The sequence below is a fragment of the Malus domestica genome, chromosome 12 (genome assembly GCF_042453785.1).
Source record: "Malus domestica chromosome 12, GDT2T_hap1".
In the NCBI taxonomy this organism is placed as follows: domain Eukaryota; kingdom Viridiplantae; phylum Streptophyta; class Magnoliopsida; order Rosales; family Rosaceae; genus Malus; species Malus domestica.
Window position 1 is genome coordinate 12780700 of NC_091672.1, and position 24030 is coordinate 12804729.

Sequence of the window (24030 nt, forward strand, 5' to 3'; positions counted from 1 at the left end):
TTGTTTGTTATACTGGCGCTTGTTATTTATCAAACCCACACAAGGCATATCCCCAAATGGTTATATCTTTACCATTAGGGATATCACAATATCTTGGAGGTCCACAATAGAACCTAGTTGTGAAATCTTTGAATTGTTCCAAGACTCATCTCACTTTACTATGCCACACATGAGACATGGTTAGGAGTTCTTGTTGAGCATATTCAAAGTACTTACTGTTTTCATCCATCGTTGAGTCCCAAAGATGATCCATGAAAGTCATGCAAGTCGATCCCAGACAACCTTACTGACCTCTACACGATGTCACTGCCAAAATTAACCTTCTAGAAGCTTGTTCAAGGAATTGATATGCCTAACTATTCATATGCAATGCTTGTAGTTAGGGATGGCAATTTAACCCGTCAAATCCGATCCTCGCAAGTAACCGATCCGATTGGTTTAGTTTTGGGTATAAAGTTTCAAGTATTTTACGGTTATGGGTAACCGTTGGGTAAATTTTTCGATTTCGGGTTCGGTTATGGTTGTTGGGGTATCCGCCCCAAAACCATATTTGAAACCGAACCATTTCATCTATGAATAAAAAAATATAAATATTTATTATATGGAAAGGAGTTGTTAATAATCATGCATTATTAAATATGAAATTAATTATTTACTTTTATATCGTTAATAATAGGATTATATGCTTATAATTTTTAAAAGTGTAAATATTTTCTTAGTAACATAAATTTTTAATATTACTTATTAGATGCATTGTATTAAAAATAGCAATTTATTTAATATCGTCTTTTTTAATATTCTTCATTTAGTTAATAATATAAATAAATATATAAATATCATAATGGGGAAAATCATTCCCCGATAAAAAATCCATCACCTGACGGGTTCGGTTATGGAGAAAATTTGTTTGAGGATTTTACGAGTTCAGGTTCAGGGAAAATAAATGGTTCGGGTATGGGGATGGTACATCCGAACCCAATCCGCCTCATTGGACTTTGTAGTTCTCATTTGGAAGTTCTGTCAAACTCAGGGGGAGTATTCAAAAGTGTACACACTTGATCTTAATTTACTCATTTTCCCTACGATTATGAGCATTTTTCGCACTGGGTTTTTGCTACTTAACTAGGTTTTGACGAGACACCTGTCCTGGGCTGGTCATACCTTTGTGAGATCTTCTACTTGCGTCCAGAAGACGTATAATTTTGATTTAATGCAACTTTTCACTTTTCTCCTTAGTCTATGAATTTTTATCCCATTTTACCATATCGAAGTTTTGTGAGTTTTACCTTTTATGCATTATTCCATTAATTTGAGACTCGCATTCGTTCATTGTGCCGACGACTTTATCAACTATACTTACTTCATTGATGAAGACCTGATGAGCCATTTGTTTGAGTATTTACACACTCAAGGGAGAGTGTTGCATCCCTATTAGATTAAGAATGTGATTGTGTAAATCCTAGTGTATCTAGGGATATCTTGAAATATTCTCTAGGTTAGATATAATCCTATTAGAGTTGTAATCCTATTAGGGTAAAAATTTAACCTTCCATACTACTATAAATAAAGGCACAATGGGATGATACAAAACACATCTTAAAATTACATATCTCTCTCTTTCTCTCTACTATTACCGCACACTGTTCACTTTAACGAAAAACCACATTTTTACACTAAAAAGTCAATCATGGTACTATTCACTTTACCCTTTATTTTGTCCTTATCATTAAAACTCAAAGTTTTCAAGCCCTTTTTATTAGTTTTTTTTTTTTTTATAGTTCAGTAAATTAGCCCTGCAACATAGTCAAATTTATTGTAAATGTGATATAATTTTATTGGTGTTTGGGTCCCATATATACTTCAAAAGGTGAGTATAAGTTTTAGAAAGACAAAGAGTCCATAAATAAAACGAATTTTAAATTTCAAAGATAGAAGTGATTTTTAAGTTACATGACAAAGTTAGATCAAAATAGAGATCATGTAAAAAATGTCTTTGATTTTTACATAGAAGAATACAGAGAGAGGCCTGAGAAATCTTAAAAACACAGAGATTGCGGTTGTCAACTGTGAAGGTCGTTGTTGCTTCTTCGTGCTTCACTGAGAAGATGAACGGCGGCCCATCTGGTTTCCGTGAGTACATTCTCTTCCCCAGATTTGCCCTCTCTTACGTTTCATATCCTTCTACTCTCGATTCTCTTTGTAATGCATGACACAGAAGCTTTGTCCTTTGTTTATCGCAGACAATGCTCCTGTTACCAGAGCCTTCGTCATCGCCAGCGGTCTCTTCACCGTCTTCTTCGGGATCCAAGGCCGTTCTAGCAAGCTTGGATTGTCATATCTGGTGCTCTTTATCTTGACTTTTTAATGCTTTTTTATTTTGTATTCTTTTTCCATGATTTATTTGTTATCGATGTTAAATATTGACGAATTGCTACAATTAAGGTGTAATTGCAAATGGGTTTTGTTCCAAAATTGTTTATTTCTGATTTTTTAATTGATTTTGATGTTAAATGTTTTGTTGAATTTGGGTTTTGTTTCCTGCGTAAGTCATCATTCTTCAGCACGTTATGGTCAACATTATAGGTTTTCGGCTCGTAACTGCGTATGCTGTATAGCACTTCACTTATTCATCACCGGTATTATAGATTTTCAGTCAACTAGATGTTGATTTTGGGTTGAATTGGAGATAGGTTTTTCGCTTCGGTTGGTATAGATATACCTCAGACTGGAATTGATTTTTGTGGGGTTAACTGGTTTTTCTAATTGCTGCGTGCTTTACTTTCAGTTTCGGTTCACTTGTCAGTCACATTTGGATAATGATTTTCCACTCTTCTGTTGAACTGTCTTGCCCTGCTACTTCTGGATTAGTTTAAAGAGACAGCAGGGATTTGATATTGGCTTTGAACTCTACTGGGATGCTAAGTTACTTCAACTTTCCATTGAACATAATATCATTGTATCATATTACCAGATTTTGTCTCGAGTTGAAAATCCACAAAGCATTTGGATCAGTAGTTGAAACCAAACAACTGTTATTCAGCTTGGTTGATTGTGTAGAATGAAATCCCCAATCCCAAATTTTGTAGTTAGTGAAAGGTTCTAGGAACTCTTAAATTTATTGGTAATTCTGATCAAATTATTTGTATTTTTCTTTTCGTCAGGACATATTCGGGAAGTTTCGCCTTTGGAAGTTAATTGTGTCAATTTTTGCCTTTTCATCTACACCAGAACTGATGTTTGGGCTGTACCTACTATACTACTTCAGGGTCTTTGAGAGACAGATAGGTTCCAATAAGTACTCGGTGAGTAATCTATTGGCGTAAAATATTCACGACACCTCCTTTGATACAGTATTCAGAGTACCTGTCTCAGATGTTATATCACTGATATTTTGTGCCTAAATAACAGACTAAACTGGTTCCATACTTTGTATTGCAAATCTTTTAGAATTTCACCAGGTTGGATGAGTTATAACATATCAAAAACTAAGGGCTTGATTGGATTTTGTGAAGGCACCAGTTTTCTCCAATTTGCATCACATGATAAAATTAGATATAGAGCATAAGCTTGTTAGTGAAATATTATTCTTTTTGAGCGAGGCTTTTTTATGAGGAAAATAGTACTTTGTTATAGAGATTAAAATCACAATACACTACATGTGCACCAGAGTTCCACCAACAGAACGGTACAAACCTACAAACAAATCCAAAATACACCTCTACATTGTAATACAATGCTAATGAAAAACTATCCTACAGAAGCTCTGCCAATATACTAAAATTACAGAAAATGAAAGATCCCTAAAAGCTGGAGTAAAAGAACCCACAAGGATCCCACAACCTCACCCTTTAGGTTTTTACCAGAAGTCTCCTCTGCATCCCCTTCCATAGATTTCAAAAAATTCTTCTATTTCTCTCCAACCAAATTAGCCAAAAAATAGCTATCATAGCACAATTCGAACATAGTCTTGCATTCCACCACCAAAAGACAAGTACTTTCACAAAGAATGTTTGTAGGTGACTGGGAATAGCACAGTTAAACCCCTTCTAAACAAACTATTTGATTACCAACCAAATAAAGCTTTTAAGAAACAACAAAAGCCAAGGGGCGCATCAAGCCAAGTTCATCACTTTCACTATAATGTGGCTTTTAATTACATACCATGAACCAATGAAAGGAAGGGAGATTCCGAGAATTCAGTTGTGATTTGGCACTTTATATTATACCACAATGGGGATCTGGCCTCCATACTCAATTACAGTTGCTGCACCACATTTTCACTTCTTAGATTCCAATTCTGCCCAACAACATTGTAATATTTATTAAGGACAATTCTCTTATAAAAGATCAAACTTAGTCTTGATTAATTCTGTTGTAATCTGTTGATAGTGGTGTGATTAGTTAGGCTAAGTTTGTTATGGTCGTTAGGATGAGTTGGCAGCACAAGTGTGTGCGCTATGCAAGTGTATAAATACCAAGTGTAAGCTTATTATTTGTTATCAATGAAAAGATATTTTCTCAATATGGTATCACCTGCTTTTGTCTCATGACCCTATCTGAAAAACGCTTCCCTCCTTCCTCTTTGAATCTGCGTCTTCCTCGCTACGACGATTCTCTGGTGTTTGTCAATCTCTCTGCAAACCCTAGCTCGCATCAATGGCAACCTCTGCTTCTCCCTCATCTGAGTCTGATTCTCAAATTCATTCTCTTTACATCATGAATTCCAGCCCTAATTCCTCAATTTCTTCGATCACAATCCAAGATATTGGATCTCTTGTTCTGATCAAGCTTACTACTACCAATTACCTTACCTGGAGTGCTCCGTTTACTCCGATCTTTTGCCACTACAACCTCATCGGAATTGTAGATGGAACGTTGACTCCTTCGCTCAAATTTCTTCTCAATGGCTCAGGAAATCGCACGGCAACTCTGAATCCGGAGTTTGTAACTTGGTACGAAAATGACCAGAACATTCTCATCTGGCTCAACTCTACACTCTCCGACTCTTTGATTCCTTACACGGTTGTGCAACCTCTGCTCGTGAACTTTGGGCAAAATTGGAATCGTGACTTGCGACGGCTTCGCAATCGTATGTTCATGAACTTCAATCTCGTCTTCGCAGTATTACAAAAGGTGATTCCACTGCTGCAATCTATCTCCAATAGATCGAAGAGATTGCTGATGCTGAAGTCATCTCAATTACTCTTCATGGTCTTCTTCCTTAGTACGAATCGTTTGTGGATGCAATTCAATTTTGTCTTGGATCAACTACTATTGATGAACTTCATGGCTTACTTCTCAGCAAGGAGATTTAGTTGACAAACAGGAAGAAATCTTTTTATTCTTCTAGTTTCCAGGCCTTCAATTCATCTACTGGTTTACTACCTACACCAGCAATCTCTCCCAATTCTCAAGCATTTGTCACTCAAAATGCTCCTTCTTTCAATCCACAACAAGGCTGTGGACATTTCTCAAACCCTAGAAACAATCAGAATTGTGGCAATTTCTCCAACTATCGTGGCAATAACAACAATCAGCAACACAATCAGCGATCCAATCAAAGGTACAATCGTGGTGGCCGTGGTGGATTCAACAATTATGCAAGAAGGCTCACTTGTTAGATCTGTTAACAGATTGATCATGAGGCTTATGATTGTCCACATCGCATGAATCCTACCTATGGTAACAAGAATGGTCCTTTTGCTATGTGTGCTACCACTTCATCTGCACAACCTACTTGGCTCCTAGATTCTGGTGCTAGTTCTCATATGACTAACTCCATGGCAATCTGCAAAATCCAGAGCCTTACACTGGACCTGAGCAAGTTTTCATTGGTGATGGCAAAGGTTTGCCTATTTTACATTCTGGTTCTTCTACCATCTCTACTCCTACTCATCAATTTGCTCTTAAGAATGTCCTGCATGTGCCTCATTTAAATCAAAATTTGCTTTCTACAAATCAGTTTAGTCTTGATAATTAGTGTTCAATTCACCTATATCCTTTTCACTTCACTGTGAAGGATCTTTCTTCGGAGACGATGCTCTTTAGAGGCCCTGTGAGAAATGGTTTCTATCCTTTCTCTGCTTCTATTCCTTCTATTGGACATCATCATCTCTATGCTGCATCTACTAAAGCTTTTTCAGAGGTTTGGCATCAAAGATGAGGCCATCCTTCAAGATTTTCAATAAGCTGACTTCTAAGTCATGTATTCCAGTTATGAGTAGTTCTGTGTAATCTTTCGGTTCTAGTTGTGCACTTGGCAAAGCTCCAAGCTTTCCTTTGTATCTGTTTCCAGTACAACTTGTAAACCTCTAGAGCTATTACATACAAATGTATGGGGACCTTCACCTATCTCCTCTCTCACTGGTTATAGATACTACATAATCTTTGTTGATGATTACACCAAGTATTGTTGGTTCTTCCCTCTAAAGTGTAAATCAGAGGTGTTCAAAACCTTTGTTCATTTCAAATCCATTGTTGAAAATATGCTGAGTACTCAGATAGTTACTATTCGTTCTGATTCTGGTGGTGAGTTTGTCAATCATACAATGTCTGAATTCTTGAAAGACCATAGTATTCAACACCAACTGAGCTGCCCTCACACCCCTGTACAAAATGGGTGTGCTGAGCGCAAGCATAGACATTTGGTAGAGACTTCTAGGACACTTTTAGCAGCTTCTAGGGTTCCTCATGTGTACTAGGTAGAAGTGTTCTCTACTGCTATATATTTGATCAACAGGATGCCTACAATGTCAAAACCTTCTGCTTGGGAATTTCTCTTCAAGAAATCACCAGATTACTTACCTCTTAGGATTTTTGGATGTAGTTGTTTTCCCTGGCTAAAATCGTATACCACGTCAAAGCTTGAATCAAAAAGCAAGCCTTGTGTCTTTGTTGGTTACAGCTTAAACCACAAGGGTTATAGGTGTCTTGATCCCCAAACCAACAGAGTTTACATATCTAGGTATGTTATCTTTGATGAACAAACCTTCCCATTGAAACAACTTGGTTCCTCAATCTCTGTCCCTAGCTAACTCCCTACCTATGTTCCCATCTCCATTCCCACTACACTAACCTTTTCCCAAAGTCATTCACCAACTTCATCCCTGTCTTCAAATTCATTGCCTACCACACATTCTAATCCACAACAAGCATCTGTGTTACCCTTTGTGTCTTCCAATCAATCTTCAGACTTACATGGTATCCCTCCATCACCTTTACCAGCTCCAATTCAATCCTCTTAACACTCATCCCATGCAAACAAGATCAAAATCTGGTATTTCTAAACCCAAAGCTTTCACAGCCACCAAGCATCCTATTCCACAACATCTCATTGAGGATTATGTCCCAACTACTTATCTCCAAGCATCTAAGCATGCTCATTGGAGACAGGCAATGCAAGAAGAGTATAATGCTCTTCTCAACACTGGTACATGGTCTCTTGTGCCTTCCTCACCCTCTCAGAATCTTGTAGGCTGCAAGTGGGTGTTTCGAATTAAGAGAAAACCTGATGGGATTATTGATAGGTACAGAGCTCGTTTAGTTGCAAGGGTTTTCATCAACAAGAAGGGTTAGACTATACAGAGACATTCAGCCCTGTTGCCAAACCAGTTACTATCAGACTTCTACTCACATTGGCAGTTCAACATGATTGGTTTTTAAACCAATTGGATGTTAGCATTGCCTTTCTACATGTCAATCTCTCAGAAAATGTCTTTATGAAACAACCATCTGGTTTTGAAGATATCACAAGGCCTCACCATGTTTGCTAATTGCATAAATCACTCTATGGTCTGAAACAAGCTCCCAGAGCTTGGTATGAAAAATTATATGCTGCTCTACACTCTCTTGGATTCATAGGCTCTCAAAATGATCACTCTTTGTTTGTCAAAAGACCTTGGGCCACTTCATTATTTTCTTGGTCTTGAAGTCAAGAGATCTTCCAAAGGAGTGTTCATCTCTCAGACTAAGTATATTCTGGATCTTCTCAAAAGAGCAAAAATGGATGGTGCAAAGCCTTGTTTAACTCCACTTAGTACTTCCAAACTGGATCACTCAAAGTCCTCTACTTTCCAATCCTACTTAATATAGGTCTCTTGTTGGTGGGTTGCAATATCTCACATGGACTAGACCTGACTTGTCTTTTGCAATTAATCTTGTATGTCAATTCATGCATAATCCAAGGGAATCCCACTTTCAAGCAGTCAAACGGATTCTACGATATCTCAAGGGTCTTTGGATCTTGGACTTTGGTTTTCAAAGTGTTCAACTCCATTGAGTATCAATGCTTTCTTAGATGCAAATTGGGCCGGATGTTCACTTGACAGAAAATCAACAGGAGGTTTCTGTGTGTTCTTGGGTAATTCTCTCATCAGCTAGAGTGCCAAAAAGCAACCTACAGTGGCTAGATCATCTACTGAAGCAGAGTACAGATCCCTAGCTAACACACTGCTGCAGAACTTACGTGGATTTGCAAACTCTTAGTTGATATTGGTTTAACTCTTTACTGTCCTCCCAAGCTCTGGTGTGATAATATTTCAGCAATATCCTTGGCCAAAAATCCTATCTTTCATGCCAGAACCAAGCATGTTGAGATAGACTACCATTACATAAGAGAAAAGGTTCTGTCCAAAGCTGTTTCTGTTCTATTTGTTTGTTCATAGGATCAAATTGCAGACATTTGTACTAAGTCCTTGTCCAAGCTCAGATTCTTGCAACTCCGAGACAAACTTACACTTCGAGTTCCTCGGTTTAGTTTGAGGGGGAATATTAAGGACAATTCTCTTGTAAAAGATAAAACTTACTCTTGATTAATTCTGTTGTAATCTGTTGATAGTGGTGTGATTAGTTTAGGCTAAGTTTGTTATGGTAGTTAGGATGAGTTGGCAGCACAAGTGTGTGTGCTATGCCACTGTATAAATACCAAGTGTAAGCTTATTATTTGTTATCAATGAAAAGATATTTTCTCAATAATATTCTGTCTGGAGGTCATACCACAACCACCATACATCTCATTGCCTTTACTTTCATTGTTACCGCATCAGTCATCATTCATGGTTGCCTAACATCACAGAAATGCAGAAACCTTTCTAACAATTATTCTGTTACAACACAACCACATTCTTTAGTGAACCAAATATGCCAAGGGATTGGTGGATGGGACGTTGGACACTTATTTTGCCACTAGTTCCAATGAATGGAGGAGAAAATTTGATCCGTTAATTAATATGGAATGGCCTAGATACATAGTTGTGTGTGGCGGGTCAACTGAGGTGCATTAATAGCATGATATATTACAGGTTATTTTATATACCTCAAGTGGGCCTAGATACATAGTTGTATGCTGTGGGTGGTTGTTAATTACTAATGTTGTCTCACTTCCACCATTTGACAATATATCATACAATGCAGAATGCAAACATTGATTTTTGCTTTTTGTCATTTATGTTGATTCCACTGTTAATATATCATACAATGCAGAATGTAAACATTGATTTTTGCTTTTTGTCATTTATGTTGATTCCACTGTTAATAATCTGTCTACCTTGATTGTGCAGGTGTTCATTTTGTACACTGTAACAGTATCATTACTCTTTGAGATCCTTGCTCTGGCAATCCTTAAAGGTGTGGATTATTTTTTACATTCTTTTTATTTGTAAAGTTATGTTTCATAATCATATCTTGCCTTTTGTTTCTTTACTCATCTCCATGCTGCTGGTCCTTAGTTACCCTGTTTTCTTGCATGCAGTTGTCTGTTTGTACAGGACAGTACTTTTAACCATTTTGGAAAATCTCAAGCCTTTTAGAAATCATTAATGAAAAATTGACTATGGCAAAGCCCTATTGAAAAACCTATTTCCTTCTGTAAGAGCATAAGAGCAGTTTCTTTTTATGATGTTTGTTGAGGTTTGTATAATCTGATCCATTCTAAGGCAAACCTGCCTAGTATTGGGCCATGGAGATAGCTCTATGCCTTGTTTGTTGCGTTTCCAAACCTCACTTGGTGTTTCTCAATTCCAAATTTGCCAATTCGGAAAACAGGATTCTGTAATGTCTTACAGCATGGTATTTTGGATGAATAGGTAGTTGTCATCTTCCTTTCTACAACAATAGTCAGTGCAACTTTGTATATCATGGCTTCTTGATATGGGTTGTGGCAGCATCAGCGCTTGATGAAATCACAAGCATTTCCTACTGCTGGTTGATTAGCTCACCTGGCCCTTCAAGTTGTGCCAAGTTTCAATTTTACAATGTAGACAACCCATACCTGAGGTTACTCACATTAGTACGGAATTTAAAGAAAATCCTTTGTAGTTGAAATATTATATTGCAGATTGTTTCTTTTCCTGGTTAAAGCATTCAGATTGTTTCATTTCCTGGTTAAAGCATTATTTTGGTTTTTCTGTGTATTACACTGATAAGGTCCGGCGTCCAATTCCTTTGTCTTTTGCAGATCCAGCAGTAAACCTAGTGACTTCAGGACCTTATGGTCTTATATTTGCATCTTTTGTACCCTTTTTCTTTGATATTCCAGTTTCAACACGCTTTCGTGTATTTGGTGTTCGCTTCTCGGATAAGTCTTTCATATATCTAGCCGGCCTACAGGTAAAATGTGTGCAATCAAAGTATTCCATCTAACCATAGATGTTGAAGAACTATAGCTGTCTACTTTCCCCATGCACTAAATTCTAAATGTTGTTCTCTCTTGCAGCTTCTTTTATCATCCTGGAAAAGATCAATCTTACCAGGGATATTTGGAATCATTTGTGGTTCCTTATATCATCTGAATGTCTTCTGTATCCGCAAAGCAAAGGTTATATTTCAATCTGACTTTTGAGGTTCACTTAAAAAGAAAAAAGAACAGGAAAAATATGCATTCAATCAGACAGTAATTAACATTTTTTTAACGCTCTGAACTCTCTAAGATATAGTTAGATTGGGCCTTGGCAATGGAAAAGTAAAGCCTGGCTTTTGTGAACTGCTATTTAAAATAAATTATTTTCTTGAATTAAGGAGGTTCGATAAAAGAGGTCACACTTGGTGCGATGGCAAGTGCCTTCGCCCATGAGCGGTAGGTCTCGGGTTCGAGACTTGGGAGCAGCCTCTCCATAAATGGGGGTAAGGCTAGCCGACATTCACCTCTCCCAGACCCTGCATAAAGCGGGAGCCTTGTGCACTGGGTACGACCTTTTTAAGGAGGTTCGATAAATCATGTTCTCAATGGCGCTATTAAACCTTTGATTTTTCAGTGTGAAATATGGCAGCTTTTCAGTATGTGGACATAATTCACTCTGGATTTTAATCAGTTACGAATTTCACTAAAATTCAGTGTTTTTTTTTTTTTTTTTTTCCAGCAATTCCATTCGTGTATTGCTTTTAGTTGACCAAGTGCATTTTTTACATTTTTATTTATTTAGACTTTTCCATTCTTTTACAAGGAACGGTGGATTTATGTCCACATGTGTCTCTGTGCATGTACATGCGTCACTTATGTGTCTGTCTGTATGCATGCATGCATGTATTTACGGGATATGATTCGATCTCGGATTCTGCTGAGTTACTTTTTAGTTAAAAGAAATTCAATTAAGACTGCCTGCTGAGTTACGCATTCTGCGGGATATGAATTTGGTCATGCATGTACTTAGCCTTCTTATTTCTCACTTACATTTACAAACGTAAACACTTCAACATTATCAGGTCAATACGGTTGCTTATTTTGCATTTAAGACTTTCTTAATTAATTTAATTCATTGTCGTGCATGTCTCCTCTCTTTTTACAGTTCCCAGAATTCATTGCTTCTTTTCTTTCACGGCTTTCTTGGCCATCAATGGGGACTCCGCCAGCAGCACCATCTAGAAATGTTGTGGGAAATGCACCACCATTCACAGCTCCGCAAGTAGAGGCAAGCATTCTTCTGTTGCAGTTAATCTCTATTCGCTGTTTAACTAAAAAAATGTCTATTTTCCTTGAAAGACAAAGGCTTACTAATCAAAACATTACTTTATGGGAACAACATTTGCTAAAGGTGGCACCACAATGCAGGACTAAGTCTGATCAAAATAGAATGCAGGTTTAGTCAAACTGAGATAGGGACCAGAATGTTTCACATGAGTGAGTGAGATTAGAGTTCGTGAGTACCTTTTTTAGCTTCGCATACATCTCTGTTTGATCTTGTCTGTTGTTTCTGTTTGATTTATTCAAGGCCATAATAAAGAGGGGTGTTTGAGAAGCTAAAAAAAGAGTGAAAAATCGCCTACCTATATAAAACTTATAGAGGTAGGGCAATTTTTATTGACCCTCTTATATGGAATGTTGTGCAAGGCACATGTGTTTAAGATGGCCTAGCGGTCGTCAGATAGAATTAGGGATGAAAAGGTTCGCTCCTGGTGAGTGGCACTAATTAAAGAGATGATGAGAGGACTCATTTGCGATGGTTCCAGTTTTGTACTACTCTTTTAAGTGCAGAAGCTCATTTTTACATCTCACACACCCCTCTCAATTTCTGGCCGTCGAATAGAATGAATTGAAGAAGATCAATGGGCAAACATTAACATGGGTGTGGGATGTAAAAATGGGTTTGTGAATTGCACTAGGCATCATGGGAAGTATGAATGACAAAAAGAAAAGAAATAACATTATGACCCTCAAGTAATTTGAAAATATGATATATGTAAACGCTAATGTCGTGTTTATTTTGTCCTGGCTCAAATCAAGGACGAGTCGTTTTTGGTAAAATTAATTTTGGATTCTGAGGCTAAGTTTTCTTTGTTCAAATATGTTCCTTTTGTTTTCTAAGAAAGAACATAAATAGGCGGAATGAAACTGGGGCAGATTTAAATGAGACGCATGTCATTTGGTGTTGGAAAATATTGGTGCGCAAATAAGTTTTAGATATTGAAATGAACATAGAGGACTGCTTATATGTATTAGCTAGGCTTTTACTTATACTGCACAAGTTATTGGATATATAAGCTTTTTGGGTGTAGTTCTGTTTTGATGTCATAATTTTCTGGTTTGGTTTCAGAGAAACATTCCCTCTTCCATGTCTGCAACAGAGCCAACAGAGGACTCCATTGCTACTCTGGTTTCTATGGGCTTTGATAGGAACTCTGCTAGACAGGCACTAGTGCAGGCTAGAAATGACATCACTGTAGCAACAAACATCCTCCTAGAAGCACAGGCCCACTAATTCCCTAATTATAGTTTTGGGTGGAAATTCCACACTTGAGGATGAAAAATTCATCCATATCTCATGGTGGCAAACAAATTTACAGAGGACGGGAATCGATGCGCCTTCAGAAGGATGTCTGTTTTATTTATTTGCTTAATATTGTTTTATCTTGTAGCTATTGCGCTCGTAATATGTATTAATTATTATAGTGTTTATGCAAGAGTAGGAGGATATAGAATTTGTCTGATTCGTATTGGAAGCATGCCTATTGTTTTAAATAGAAAACTGGAGATGTACAGTTGCAGTTAAATTACATGGAACTCCTTTTTAAGGATACTATTTTGTGTATTGTTTCTCTTTCCAAGCCTCTCGATCTCAAAATTTTGTTTTTAAAATTGAAGAAGAGGAAGAGAGTGAAAGCCATCCTGGGAGTGGAGAGAGAGGTTTTTATTTATTTTTATTTATTTTTATTTTTTATAGAAATGATAAAATCACTTGAAGGTCAGATTTAAAAATAAATAAAAATAAAAATTTTGTTTTGTGAAATTATGGTATTCTCCATAACTTTTTTGTTGTGATAAAAGACAAAAATATTTTTACTCCCTAATCGAAACAGCTTATGTCTAAATAAAGAAGTCACTTTTCATTTCTAAATAAAGAAAGTTGGATGGTACTTATAGAAAAGGAAGAGGGTAATTACATAAAGTACAAGCTAATCGAAACAGCTTATGTCACGTATTGGTTATATCTTGCCAGTTCACATGATAGGATCCTCTTCCTCTAGTGAGTTTTTTTTTTTCTTTTTCTTTCAAATCGAATTGACCCGAATTATGACGCCCATCTTCTCTTTGATACAAACTATAACTATATCGAGAGAAGGGGATGACCTCAAGTGTTCTTTGCTCTTAACAGTTTTATACATATACAAAAACAGAAAAAAATCATGCCAAATATACCTCCATGACAACATTTTCAGTCACCTAACTGAGCTTGCGTAGGAAAGAACGAAAAACAAAACCCGAATCTCCAAAATCTTATATAAGACAGATCGACACTGCATTTTTTTTCTTGCTGCGGCTGCTCAATTTCAACCTCAGTACAACTCAACGACTCCTTTTCCTGTGCGGATAGCTGATTTTCTCGGAAATTTTATACCATGTTAAATGGTATTCTGGCATTTCTAAAGTTGTAAATGTTCCTTGGAAAGGTAGGTATTGGACCCCTTCTGCTGCTTTTCTTTGACAGATTAGATGGTGCTGACGTCAACTCGGTTTTTGTGGAGCTGGAAGGCAGGGGTGATCCAGCTTCCACAACTGCATTGGGTGCCTGCCCAATTGAAGTAACCCAAACGAGCTTCGCAATGCACACAGGACAACTTTCCCTCCATTGCACCTTCTTCGACTGTGTAATGAGAGAACCAAGAGTAAGAGAAATCACACTAAACAAGATGCCACCAGCAACTAAATACAAAAAAATTCACAATTAATTAAATCTTAAGCTATAATTTGATTAATATATTATCAGAGTCAAAAGTGTAACATTTATGGCATTAGGTCATAATAATCAAATTAATGAAACCAGGTAATCCTCTTCAACGACAGAGATCTGCTGCTTGCTTAATTAACTATTATGGCCATGTAAAAGGTAGGTCATACAGTTATAAAAAAAAGGGCTTGAAAAGTTTTAGTTTTAACTAAAACCCATGTTATAAGTTTTGTTTAATAATTAGTAACAAGGCCCATATTAAAGTAGTCCAACTAAAAATGGCTTAACTATAATAAATTATGATTTGTCGATTTTACCCCTAACTTTTTTAGGTTGAGTTCCAGATTTTCGTCGTTAATAGAGTTCATCGTTGTATCGCAAACCTTCTTTCTCATTGAAACAAAAATATAGATCCTCATGCTATTTAATTTATATTTTGTATTATTTCGTTGAAACGTGATCGTCGTTATTATTCATAGTGTATTCGAGGTATTGTTTTTCAATTTTCGTTCGAGACTTGGGAGCAGCCTCTCTATAAATGGGGGTAAGGCTAGCCGACATTCACCTCTCCCAGACCCTGCGTAAAGCGGGAGCCTTGTGCACTGGGTACGACCTTTAGTGGAGTTCATCGTTTGTTTCTCCAGAAAATAAATTTGAGATCTGCAAGTTATTCAATAATAACGACGGGTCACTATTTCAAGACTGTAAAAATAAACTGTTTTTGGATTTTAAGTAACACTGTTTCTGGAATCTAAGTTACTGTTTCTAGAATCTAAATGACTGTTTCTGGAATCTAAATCACTGTTTCTGGATCCAAATGAAATAGACACTGTTTCTTAAATGTAAGCTAGAAAAGAAATTGTAAAATTCATTGTATTTGGATTCAAAGCAAAATAAGTATCTTGTTTCTTAAATATAATCAACTAATGCATGAAAAAAAAGAAACAATCAAAGGTTAAAACATAGACTGTTTCTGGAATCTAAGTCACTGTTTCTGGAATTTAAGTCACTGTTTTTGGATTTTGGTTCTTTTCTTTCCAAATACAGTGTTTGTTTGTGCACAGAAAAAACAAACACTGTATCTGATTTTTTTTTTTTTTCCAAAAACAGTGTTATGTTTTGGATTCCCCAGAAACAGTTTTATGTTTTGGTTCTTTTTTTTTTCCCCTATTTATAGATGCCTAACATGTACGTACATCAACAGGACCATAGGTCCTTATTGGATCTGATTGGAATAAAATACTAACACTATAAATTGTTCGTGGTGCAGATAAGAGGATGAGGATGATGACGATGACGAGGAATAGGAGGATAAGGGCACGAAAAAAGTAGACAATAGTTTTGGATGGTTTTTTATTAAACTTTGAGCCATTTTGGTTAAATAACATTTTAGGATGGTTTTTGGTTAAATATTTGTTGGCCCAAACCTTTTTCATTAAAGCACTCTTATATTAATGGCACGATCCAATTCTACATTCAAATTAATCAAATGACTATAGAGGTGTAAGTTTACCTGCTGTCATCCACTTTAGAGGCTCAACAAAAATGGATGAACATTCAGAATCAGAATCCTCATACTTGTTGTATGAGTTGCTACTTTTTCGCTTGTTCCAGCCGAAGGATTGCTCTCCCTCACCTGGAATGTGATCCTCAACATTGTCCTGCAATGCAACAACTCTTCGGCATTTCTTGCAGCGGAAAGCTGGTGTAACAGTTTTTCCTTCATTCGAAGCTGCTTCCACTCCAGAGGCAACTTCACCAGCCACCCCAGGATCTGCTCCAAATTTAGAACTGTCCATTCTATCCCCACGATGATAAGATTCACCTGAAAGGAAGGAACAAATTTTCAATTATAGCAGCAAAAGAGAAATTCACATTTGCCAAAAAATTTGAAAACACCACCGAAAATAACATCTCCTATGCTGAGACAAACAATGCACATAGTAAACAAACATAAAGAAAACTGCCTTGCTATTCCTTCCCAAGGTGTCATCGCCGTTCCCCTAAACATTTCTTTTCTTCTGTTAATAGTTTAGGTGGTAGATGAGGGGACAAGGGATTTTAAGTTAGAGATCATGGATACGGTAGCAGCATTTTAGAAGTTTTTATGCTAGTATTCAAAAATACATCCTGAACTTCCAGTATTTATCATCTGAAAAAACTTGATCCACTTCACTCTGGAATTTTTCTTTTAACCTATGACGGATAAAGCTTAATATGATTAATTATTTAAAAATAAGTCCTGAACTTCCAGTTTTTATCATCTGAAAAAAACTTGATCCGCTTCTCTCTGAATTTTTTTTCTTTAAACCTATGACGGATAAAGCTTAAATTTGGATTAATTACCCACCCCATGGTAAAATGTATTGCTTTCAACTGGTAAAAAAAAATGGCTTGATTCATTGCCAGCCTATAACCGTACACAACCAATTTGGTAAGGGAATGCTCCTTAGCATCTTTCTAACAATAAATTTTTATGAGTTTAACATCACTCGAGAAAAGCCATAATACGACAATGTTTGTAAGTTACAGCGCAAGAATTATAGCCTAGTCACTATGTCCCATGGGACTCATTAAAATTTATAATATGAAAAAATAATGTATCAATCAATATCCCTTCATAAGATAGATGATGTGGGACATAAGGAAAAAGAGGGGGAGGAGAAGAAGGGGGAAGGGGGAGGGGGATTAGTAAGCCCTATTTATGGGATAGACCATTAAGAGAAGGCAACGTAAAGAAAAAGAAAATAGTGTACCCAATACTTTCAGTCGAAAAGACCTGTATATGGGGCTGGCACAATCAACCTTGAAGCCCATTTCCTCGTACATTTTGAGCTGTGACAGGATCAAATAGAAGAGTAAAATTCATTACGGGCCAATTGCAAATGAACATAGCAGAAAGTGATGTTATCTAGTATAAAATGTGTTATAAGACTGCCTTGCATCACCTGATCAAGAAAACCGTCATTGGGGCAAACAAAGTCACAGCTTTGTCTCAGGGATTTTAGTGCATCTGTAGGAATGCATAAGAGGGAAGAAAGGGGTTAAGACTGTAGCAGTTAAGCATAAGTAACCTGACTCTGCCTTTTGCCCAATTCAATTGCTTAGTAATTTTTATATACTTGTCAAGTTATATATGCTTGTCAAAACTATTTTTATCACCAACTGAGAACCATTTGGATTTCAAAAAACACAACAGTTGCAAATGGTTACGTGTTAAGACAAAGAATACTTAAAGCCATGGTTTGTTCACACCTTCTTGTGATAGATTTTCTGTTCTCATCAGATATGCTGTAATGATAGCTGCACTGCAACGGACACATGCAAAGAAGGTTGTAAACCATATGAATTTGAGAATTCAGAAAACTTGAAAAGCTAATAGAATGTGGGCCTTTTCGACAAATTTCCGATATATGTTAGCAGAATTGTGCACAGCTCTAATTGTTAACTTCTCTAATAAAAATGGCATGTTTAAGAAAAAGAAAACGCAAAAAAGAAGTCCCAACAAGCAAAAAATAGAATTAAAAGATACGTGGTAAAAGCAGGGTAGACTTATTAGTTTCTCTAACAAAGAATTCACATGGTGTTTCAGCGTCATGAAGGGTTCAAAGATAATTGATCGTCCGCATTCAACAACTGCGGATTTGCTATAAGAAATGGATTTGCATAACCTTCAGTAAGAGGACAAGTATCTTTCAACAAAACCTTGTTCTTCGTAGAATGAACCTGAATGAATACCAACATAGAGCTAACTGCGGCTAAGTTCAATTCTGGTAATCAAGCTGATTGAAAGTATTAACCAGAACCAGTAAAAGTATACACAAAAATGAAAAAGGGTCAAAATGACACGCACCTTCTAGACACACCAGCAAAGCAATGGACCAAAACAGACCCCTCTTTTCTACTCCTATCGATAAAATCAAAACAAACGTCCAAATAATCCAACAAATCTTCATTCTCCGTATCTCTCAGTGGAACCCCCATCCTCACCAGCTTCAAATCCTTGCCAGCATGTTCCAACAAGTACAGAAGCTTATCGGACACCAAACAACCCTTTTTCCTGTCACCGGAATCATCCTCAGAAGCTGAGGCACCACCAGACCCGCCAGCATAGACCTTCTTGATTTCCTTTGTGGGAATTGTTAGACCCTTCCATTCGGAGAAAACTGATATTGACGCTGAACTACGAACCGATAGAATATGCGTGATCTCTGTGCTACCATTTTGGAGAATCTCTGCTGCATCACTGATGTTGCCAATGAATAGATTTTCACGCACCCGGTACGGCATGACCACTGACAAATAATGGAATTCTCCTTAACCCAAGTTCCCCCTTTCTCTACGCTATTCGGCAGATTTCTATTCGGTTACTGAAATGATGAAGGAGAACAAAACTCATCAAATTATAAATTAAGAAATCTAACTTCATATTAGATTAGTTTTCCAGTTAATAAAATCCTCACACAATGTTGTGGGAATGGGATCGTCGTAGTGAATTCTGATTTTTTAAACACGGAAACAATTATTCAAAAATTTCGACTTTCTCGGCATCTCCTAATTTTCTCGGCAGCCAAACAGATAATATCAAATTATAAATTAAGAATCTAACTTCATCATTAGTTTTTCCAGTTAATAACATCCTCACACAATGTTGTGGGAATGGGATCGTCTTAACGAATTTTGATTTTTTAAACACGAAAACAATAATTCAAAAATTTCAACTTTCTCGGCATCTCCTAAAATTTTCTCGGCAGCCAAACAGATAATATAAGTTAAGTAGTCGCAGTAAACTACTTTGCGACCCGAATGAAAAACCAAAAAAATCCCAATATTCAATGGGGGAAATTCAAACAACCTGAATATAGAAACGTAAATAAAATCCAAATAAAATTTAAATACTGAGAAAAATAAATAAATAAATAAAAGAGAGATATTTGGAACCTCAAAATTGGGATTACTCCGGCGAGCGAGGGAAGGTTCCTTCTCTTATCAGCAGCACCTTCTGTCTGCGCGTTCTTTCGTACGTGCGACCAACTGATGTGCCCTCTCGGTGAAAGATTCTGCACGTGCGAGTTGTGTGTACGTGGAAAGACCAGTCCATTTTGGCTGATGAATATTGGTTGGCGGAACTGTTGGAACCATTTCACTATAGAAATTTTTAGTTGTGACGGGAATACAAGTGGTACACAACATATTTTAATAAGAGTGGTGAGAAATTTTATTTTTTAAGTTATTAACTTTTTAGCACATATATCTCACTATTTGTATAATAACATGTGGTGTACCACCCCGTATACCAGTCACATTGAAAAATCCCTCGTTTCATTGGAGGCTTTTGAGCATATGCCTTCATAATTCTTGACCCGAAAAGAATGACAATCCCTATTGAAATTAAAGAATATTATGTGTACAACAAAGTTTTCAAGGAAAAAAATTAAAAGATAAAAACTGTTAAATTCTCTTACTTGATCTCAACTTGTCTAACACCTATCTTGCCAAATAACTTATTTGTAAAATAAAAGGTGAGGGGTGAATAACAACCATCATCGTTCAATGAATAGAATATGTAAGATGTCAGTCAAGCGTGCTATTTTACTCACATTCTAACATAATATAATTATATCAAAGTCTTCATCACATATCATGCCATATCACATCGTTCTTTCACATGTTGGTTATCCTTCATAATCTATAGCTCACTACGTGACCTCTAAATTGGCCATTCCACCCTAATGTCCCCGTGTGCCATACATTTATCCCTCAAATACCCCAACACTGAAATTCTCGTGCTTCATGAACATTTCTAAATAATCCACAAATCAACATATATAATAATACTGAAATAAAGCCTCATCCGCCAGCTCATGCAAACAAGGGAGGTGGATTGTCTACCCTCCCATTTCCATACTATTCTCATCCCCTCATGTTTGTGTGGTCACGGTTAAGCCACATCAATATTTTATATTGATTTTTTTATAAAAATAATAAAACAAAAAATAATATGAATATAAAATGTTGACGTGGATTAATCGTGAGCACACAAAACAGAAGATGATGATAAGAGTATGGAAATGGAAGGGCAGACAACCCGCCTTTGCAAACAAGAGTCCACTTTTCATCTAGCTATAACAACACTAATTAACCTAGGAAAAGTAGTTGCCAAGTAGACTTGTCAACCAAATAAACATAATATAATAATATAACACATAGATATATGTCACGGTTTAGGTTAAGTAACTATGAATAATATGCAACAAAATATGTAAAGATAGATATAAAATTAAGGGTAAATTACACTGTACCATCTCGGGTTTGAAGTCTATTACAATCGAATACAACATCTTCAAAACATGTCACTTTCATACCTTATCTATTATTTTATTTCAATATAATACATCCGTTACATTTTCCATCTATTGATCCGCTAAGAGCTGATGTCACTGCCACAATTATGTCACGTGGCAAAAAAAAAATTTATTCATTTAAAAATAATTAATTAAAGAAAAGTTATAAAAAATAAAATAAACCATAACCCATCTTCTTCCCCGAGACCCCTCTTTCCTGCAACCTAAACCTCCCATCCCATCCACCCCACCCCGCCCCACCCAAAACCCTAAAATCAAAAGGGGGAATTGAATTCTCGAGATGAAATGAGGGAGTGGGGGTTTTGGGAAGGGCAAAGCAGAGGGAATTCTAGAGAGAGAGAGGGAGAAAGAGAGAGAAAAGTGGACTGAGAAGGAGAAAGCAGCTACAAGACCCCGACCCGTCTTCTTCTCCTTGTCTCTGTGGGGGCACCTCTATGTGTCTTCTGTAACTCTCGCTTCCAAACATAAAAACACATTTGTCGTTAAGTACTACATACTCCAAAATAAGAGCCTAATAAAAAAGTATTAATACACTACTATAAAATATCAAATGTGCAAGGATATGCAAAATGAAATTGTGATTGAGAATTAGGTTTTGTGTATGTACTGCTGAATGCTGCTCTAATTGGAATTTATAATTCAGTGGTAGGGATTTAACTTCATGAAAGTGTGATTAAATCGTAGTGCTGTTAATTATAATTTTTTTTTAGTGATATAAAATTATTAAATTAATATTTTTCTTATCGTGTTTTGGGTTACCCGCTTGTATACCTGGACCGACCCATTATCTTAACAGGTGTTTATTGGATTACCCGATAATGACCTGATTGGTTATCGTATCAACTTGAAACCTATTAATTTTGTGTCATTTCGGGTTGGGTTAACATGTCACATAAAAAATTGCCATGCCTAACTTAGGGTCCTCATTTTGAGGACCCGTGAGTTCCTCTTTTATATATGAGCCCTTAAATGAATCTAAAAGTAAATTAACCTATAAGCTTAAATTGTCCTCTCTTTTTTTTGGTTTGTTTTGAGTCCCAGAAACCGGTGGTGTTTTTCAGCGAGATTCTGTAGAATCCGAGATGGATTCAACCCTGTTTCGTCCAATTATTTATGTGGGTAAGTCCCATAACTTATTTCCACAATTTTGGTTGAATGTGGATCGAATTTGAGTTGAAATTGAAGGAAGAAATCACTGTGCATGATCTGGTTTTATTTCCTGTAAACCAGCGAGCAACACTGGTGAAATCTCAGTGAAATCGAGGAGAGATTCGTTTCAAATTTACCCAAACTCGTGTTAGATGATAGAATTTGCGAGATATTGGAGAGTGCTTGTTAAAACTAAAGGAAAACTAATGAAAATGGCTTGAAAACTTTGAGTTTTAATGATAAGGACAAAATAAAGGGTAAAGTGAATAGTATCAGGATTGACTTTTTAGTGTAAAAATGTGGTTTTTCGTTAAAGTGAACAGTACCGGGTGCTTTTCGTTAAAGTTCCCTAAAACTAATCCATACTTTATAGGTGCAATTGTAAGAAATCCAAACATAGATGAGGCACCTACTAAGGTTATGCTCGCATTATCGGTGATTGGATCCCTTCAAACTAAAGTTTTTAAATGAACTACTTATATATATGTTGATGGATATTAATGAGTTAGTCTTTGGTTGAGATTTAAATAGAAATGTGATGAACTTATATGCTTTGAAGCTAGTCTTGGATGAGACTCATATACATTGGTCAAATGACAATAAAATAGAATAAAAAAAACTTTTATTAGAACTTCAAAAATCTCATTCTAAACTCCTCATAAGTATATTTTTCCTTCTAATTATAAAAAGTTTGGAGTGCAAAATGAGATTTTTGGAGTGCCAATAACAATTCACTAGAATACGTCCATAATGGTGATTAATTTTCAATACATGGTCTCTTATATATTTGTATATCTATCTTCGGTCGTAGATTATTTGCAGGTGATATTATATTCTAATAGATGCTAAGATTATTGATGATTACCAGTAGTGAGTTTGGCTTGTAGATGATAGCGTACCATGCATGCAATAGTTATGCTAGTGGACGATAGTATGGTTATGATGACCTAAAAACTACTTAGCCTACCTGGCGTGCAGGCTGAATTGCTAATAAGCTAACTACGTCTTTCAGTCGAATGCGGGGCATGCCAACTCGTCAGCCGAGCTCGGTCGATGAGTGAATGAATGTTGAAGTGGTGTTAGGCATGCTAATGACTTTTGAATCTTGCGATTGCGGCCGAGGAAGGAACACGTTTCGATCTTCGGGTTCTGGAGTCTGAAGACAAGGATGCTAGTTCTACGAAGTTGAATAAATATTTGGCTTTCAGTGTGCCGAATGTAGTAACCTGGTGACACCCTAACTCACCGAAAGGATAATGAGATGACCTCTACCAACAAGGATTCAAAGTTTCCTTGTTGATTGAGACTTGGATAGATAACCGATTGGTCTCGAAACAGTGCTGTCTATCCAAACTAAAGGTGCTCCTCAGTTGGCTGGTTCTATAGCTCTAGTGCTGCTTATCCAAACTAAAGATGTTGCTGGTTTCCTTTACAATATTGTTTATCCAAATTGAAGGTGTGTTGGCGGGAAAAAAAGGTAAAAAAAAAAAAAATTCTCAAGATGTTTGAGAGGTTTCACGTAGAGCGAGAGTTTACTCAGGGCAGATTTGTGTGTTGACTTGGAGTGGGTTTGAATGATGTATTTCCTTCTCTATTTATAGTAGCAATTCTCACATGGCCAAAGTATAGTCCAACTTGGACTATATTTCTTGATCCAATCTGAATGGGCTGCAGCCAATCCTAGTATGTGTAGGACTTTGAATCTAGCCCTACTATCCTCCAAATTCAATCCTTGACCTTTAGTATATCCCTCTTGATTTGAGACATCATTGATATATGAGGATTCCTTGTTGTATCAGGACTCGGCCAACAATCTTATCCAAGTTTGTGATGAAAGCAAATCCTGGTAAGACTCAACT

At 36.6% G+C, this 24030-nt stretch overlaps 2 protein-coding genes across 8 annotated transcripts; one reads left to right on the forward strand and one right to left on the reverse strand.

Annotated features, from left to right (window-relative positions):
- Positions 1-1905: 1905 nt before the first annotated feature.
- LOC103449901 (rhomboid-like protein 20) lies at positions 1906-13508 on the forward strand. Its single transcript, XM_008389228.4, has 8 exons — positions 1906-2130; positions 2241-2341; positions 3162-3302; positions 9558-9624; positions 10454-10605; positions 10712-10813; positions 11781-11903; positions 13026-13508. The coding sequence occupies exons 1-8, from the start codon at positions 2106-2108 to the stop codon at positions 13188-13190; spliced, it is 876 nt and encodes a 291-aa protein (XP_008387450.1). The 5' UTR covers positions 1906-2105; the 3' UTR covers positions 13191-13508.
- A 547-nt stretch (positions 13509-14055) lies between these two features.
- LOC114819116 (uncharacterized) lies at positions 14056-19742 on the reverse strand. Of its 7 annotated transcripts, none has more exons than XR_003767620.2 (8): positions 19599-19742; positions 18511-19027; positions 17913-17965; positions 17606-17670; positions 17414-17492; positions 16171-16482; positions 15223-15317; positions 14056-14573 (listed from the first exon to the last, which is right to left on the reverse strand). XR_003767620.2 is itself a non-coding variant. In XM_029090704.2 (7 exons), exons 2-7 carry the CDS (start codon positions 18945-18947, stop codon positions 14419-14421), a joined length of 1101 nt encoding a protein of 366 aa, XP_028946537.1. In that variant the 5' UTR covers positions 18948-19027; positions 19599-19742; the 3' UTR covers positions 14056-14418. The 7 variants fall into 7 exon arrangements, 4 of the variants coding, with proteins under 4 accessions (XP_028946537.1, XP_028946538.1, XP_070665344.1 ...); XR_011573723.1 differs by having other exon boundaries at positions 19121-19611; XR_011573722.1 differs by lacking the exon at positions 19599-19742 and having other exon boundaries at positions 18511-19507.
- Between the last annotated feature and the right edge of the window lie 4288 nt (positions 19743-24030).

Excerpts from the sequence above, each read along its gene's own strand:
- LOC103449901 (XM_008389228.4), top strand. The coding sequence starts at position 2,106 with ATGAACGGCGGCCCATCTGGTTTCC. Across the intron at positions 2,131-2,240 it reads CGGCGGCCCATCTGGTTTCC|ACAATGCTCCTGTTACCAGA; the intron begins GTGAGTACATTC and ends TGTTTATCGCAG. Across the intron at positions 11,904-13,025 it reads TCACAGCTCCGCAAGTAGAG|AGAAACATTCCCTCTTCCAT; the intron begins GCAAGCATTCTT and ends GTTTGGTTTCAG.
- LOC114819116 (XM_029090704.2), bottom strand. The coding sequence starts at position 18,947 with ATGCCGTACCGGGTGCGTGAAAATCTATTCATTGGCAACATCAGTGAT. Across the intron at positions 17,966-18,510 it reads TTTGCTGGTGTGTCTAGAAG|TGCAGCTATCATTACAGCAT; the intron begins GTGCGTGTCATT and ends TGTCCGTTGCAG. Across the intron at positions 14,574-16,170 it reads TCTAAAGTGGATGACAGCAG|TCGAAGAAGGTGCAATGGAG; the intron begins GTAAACTTACAC and ends CTCATTACACAG.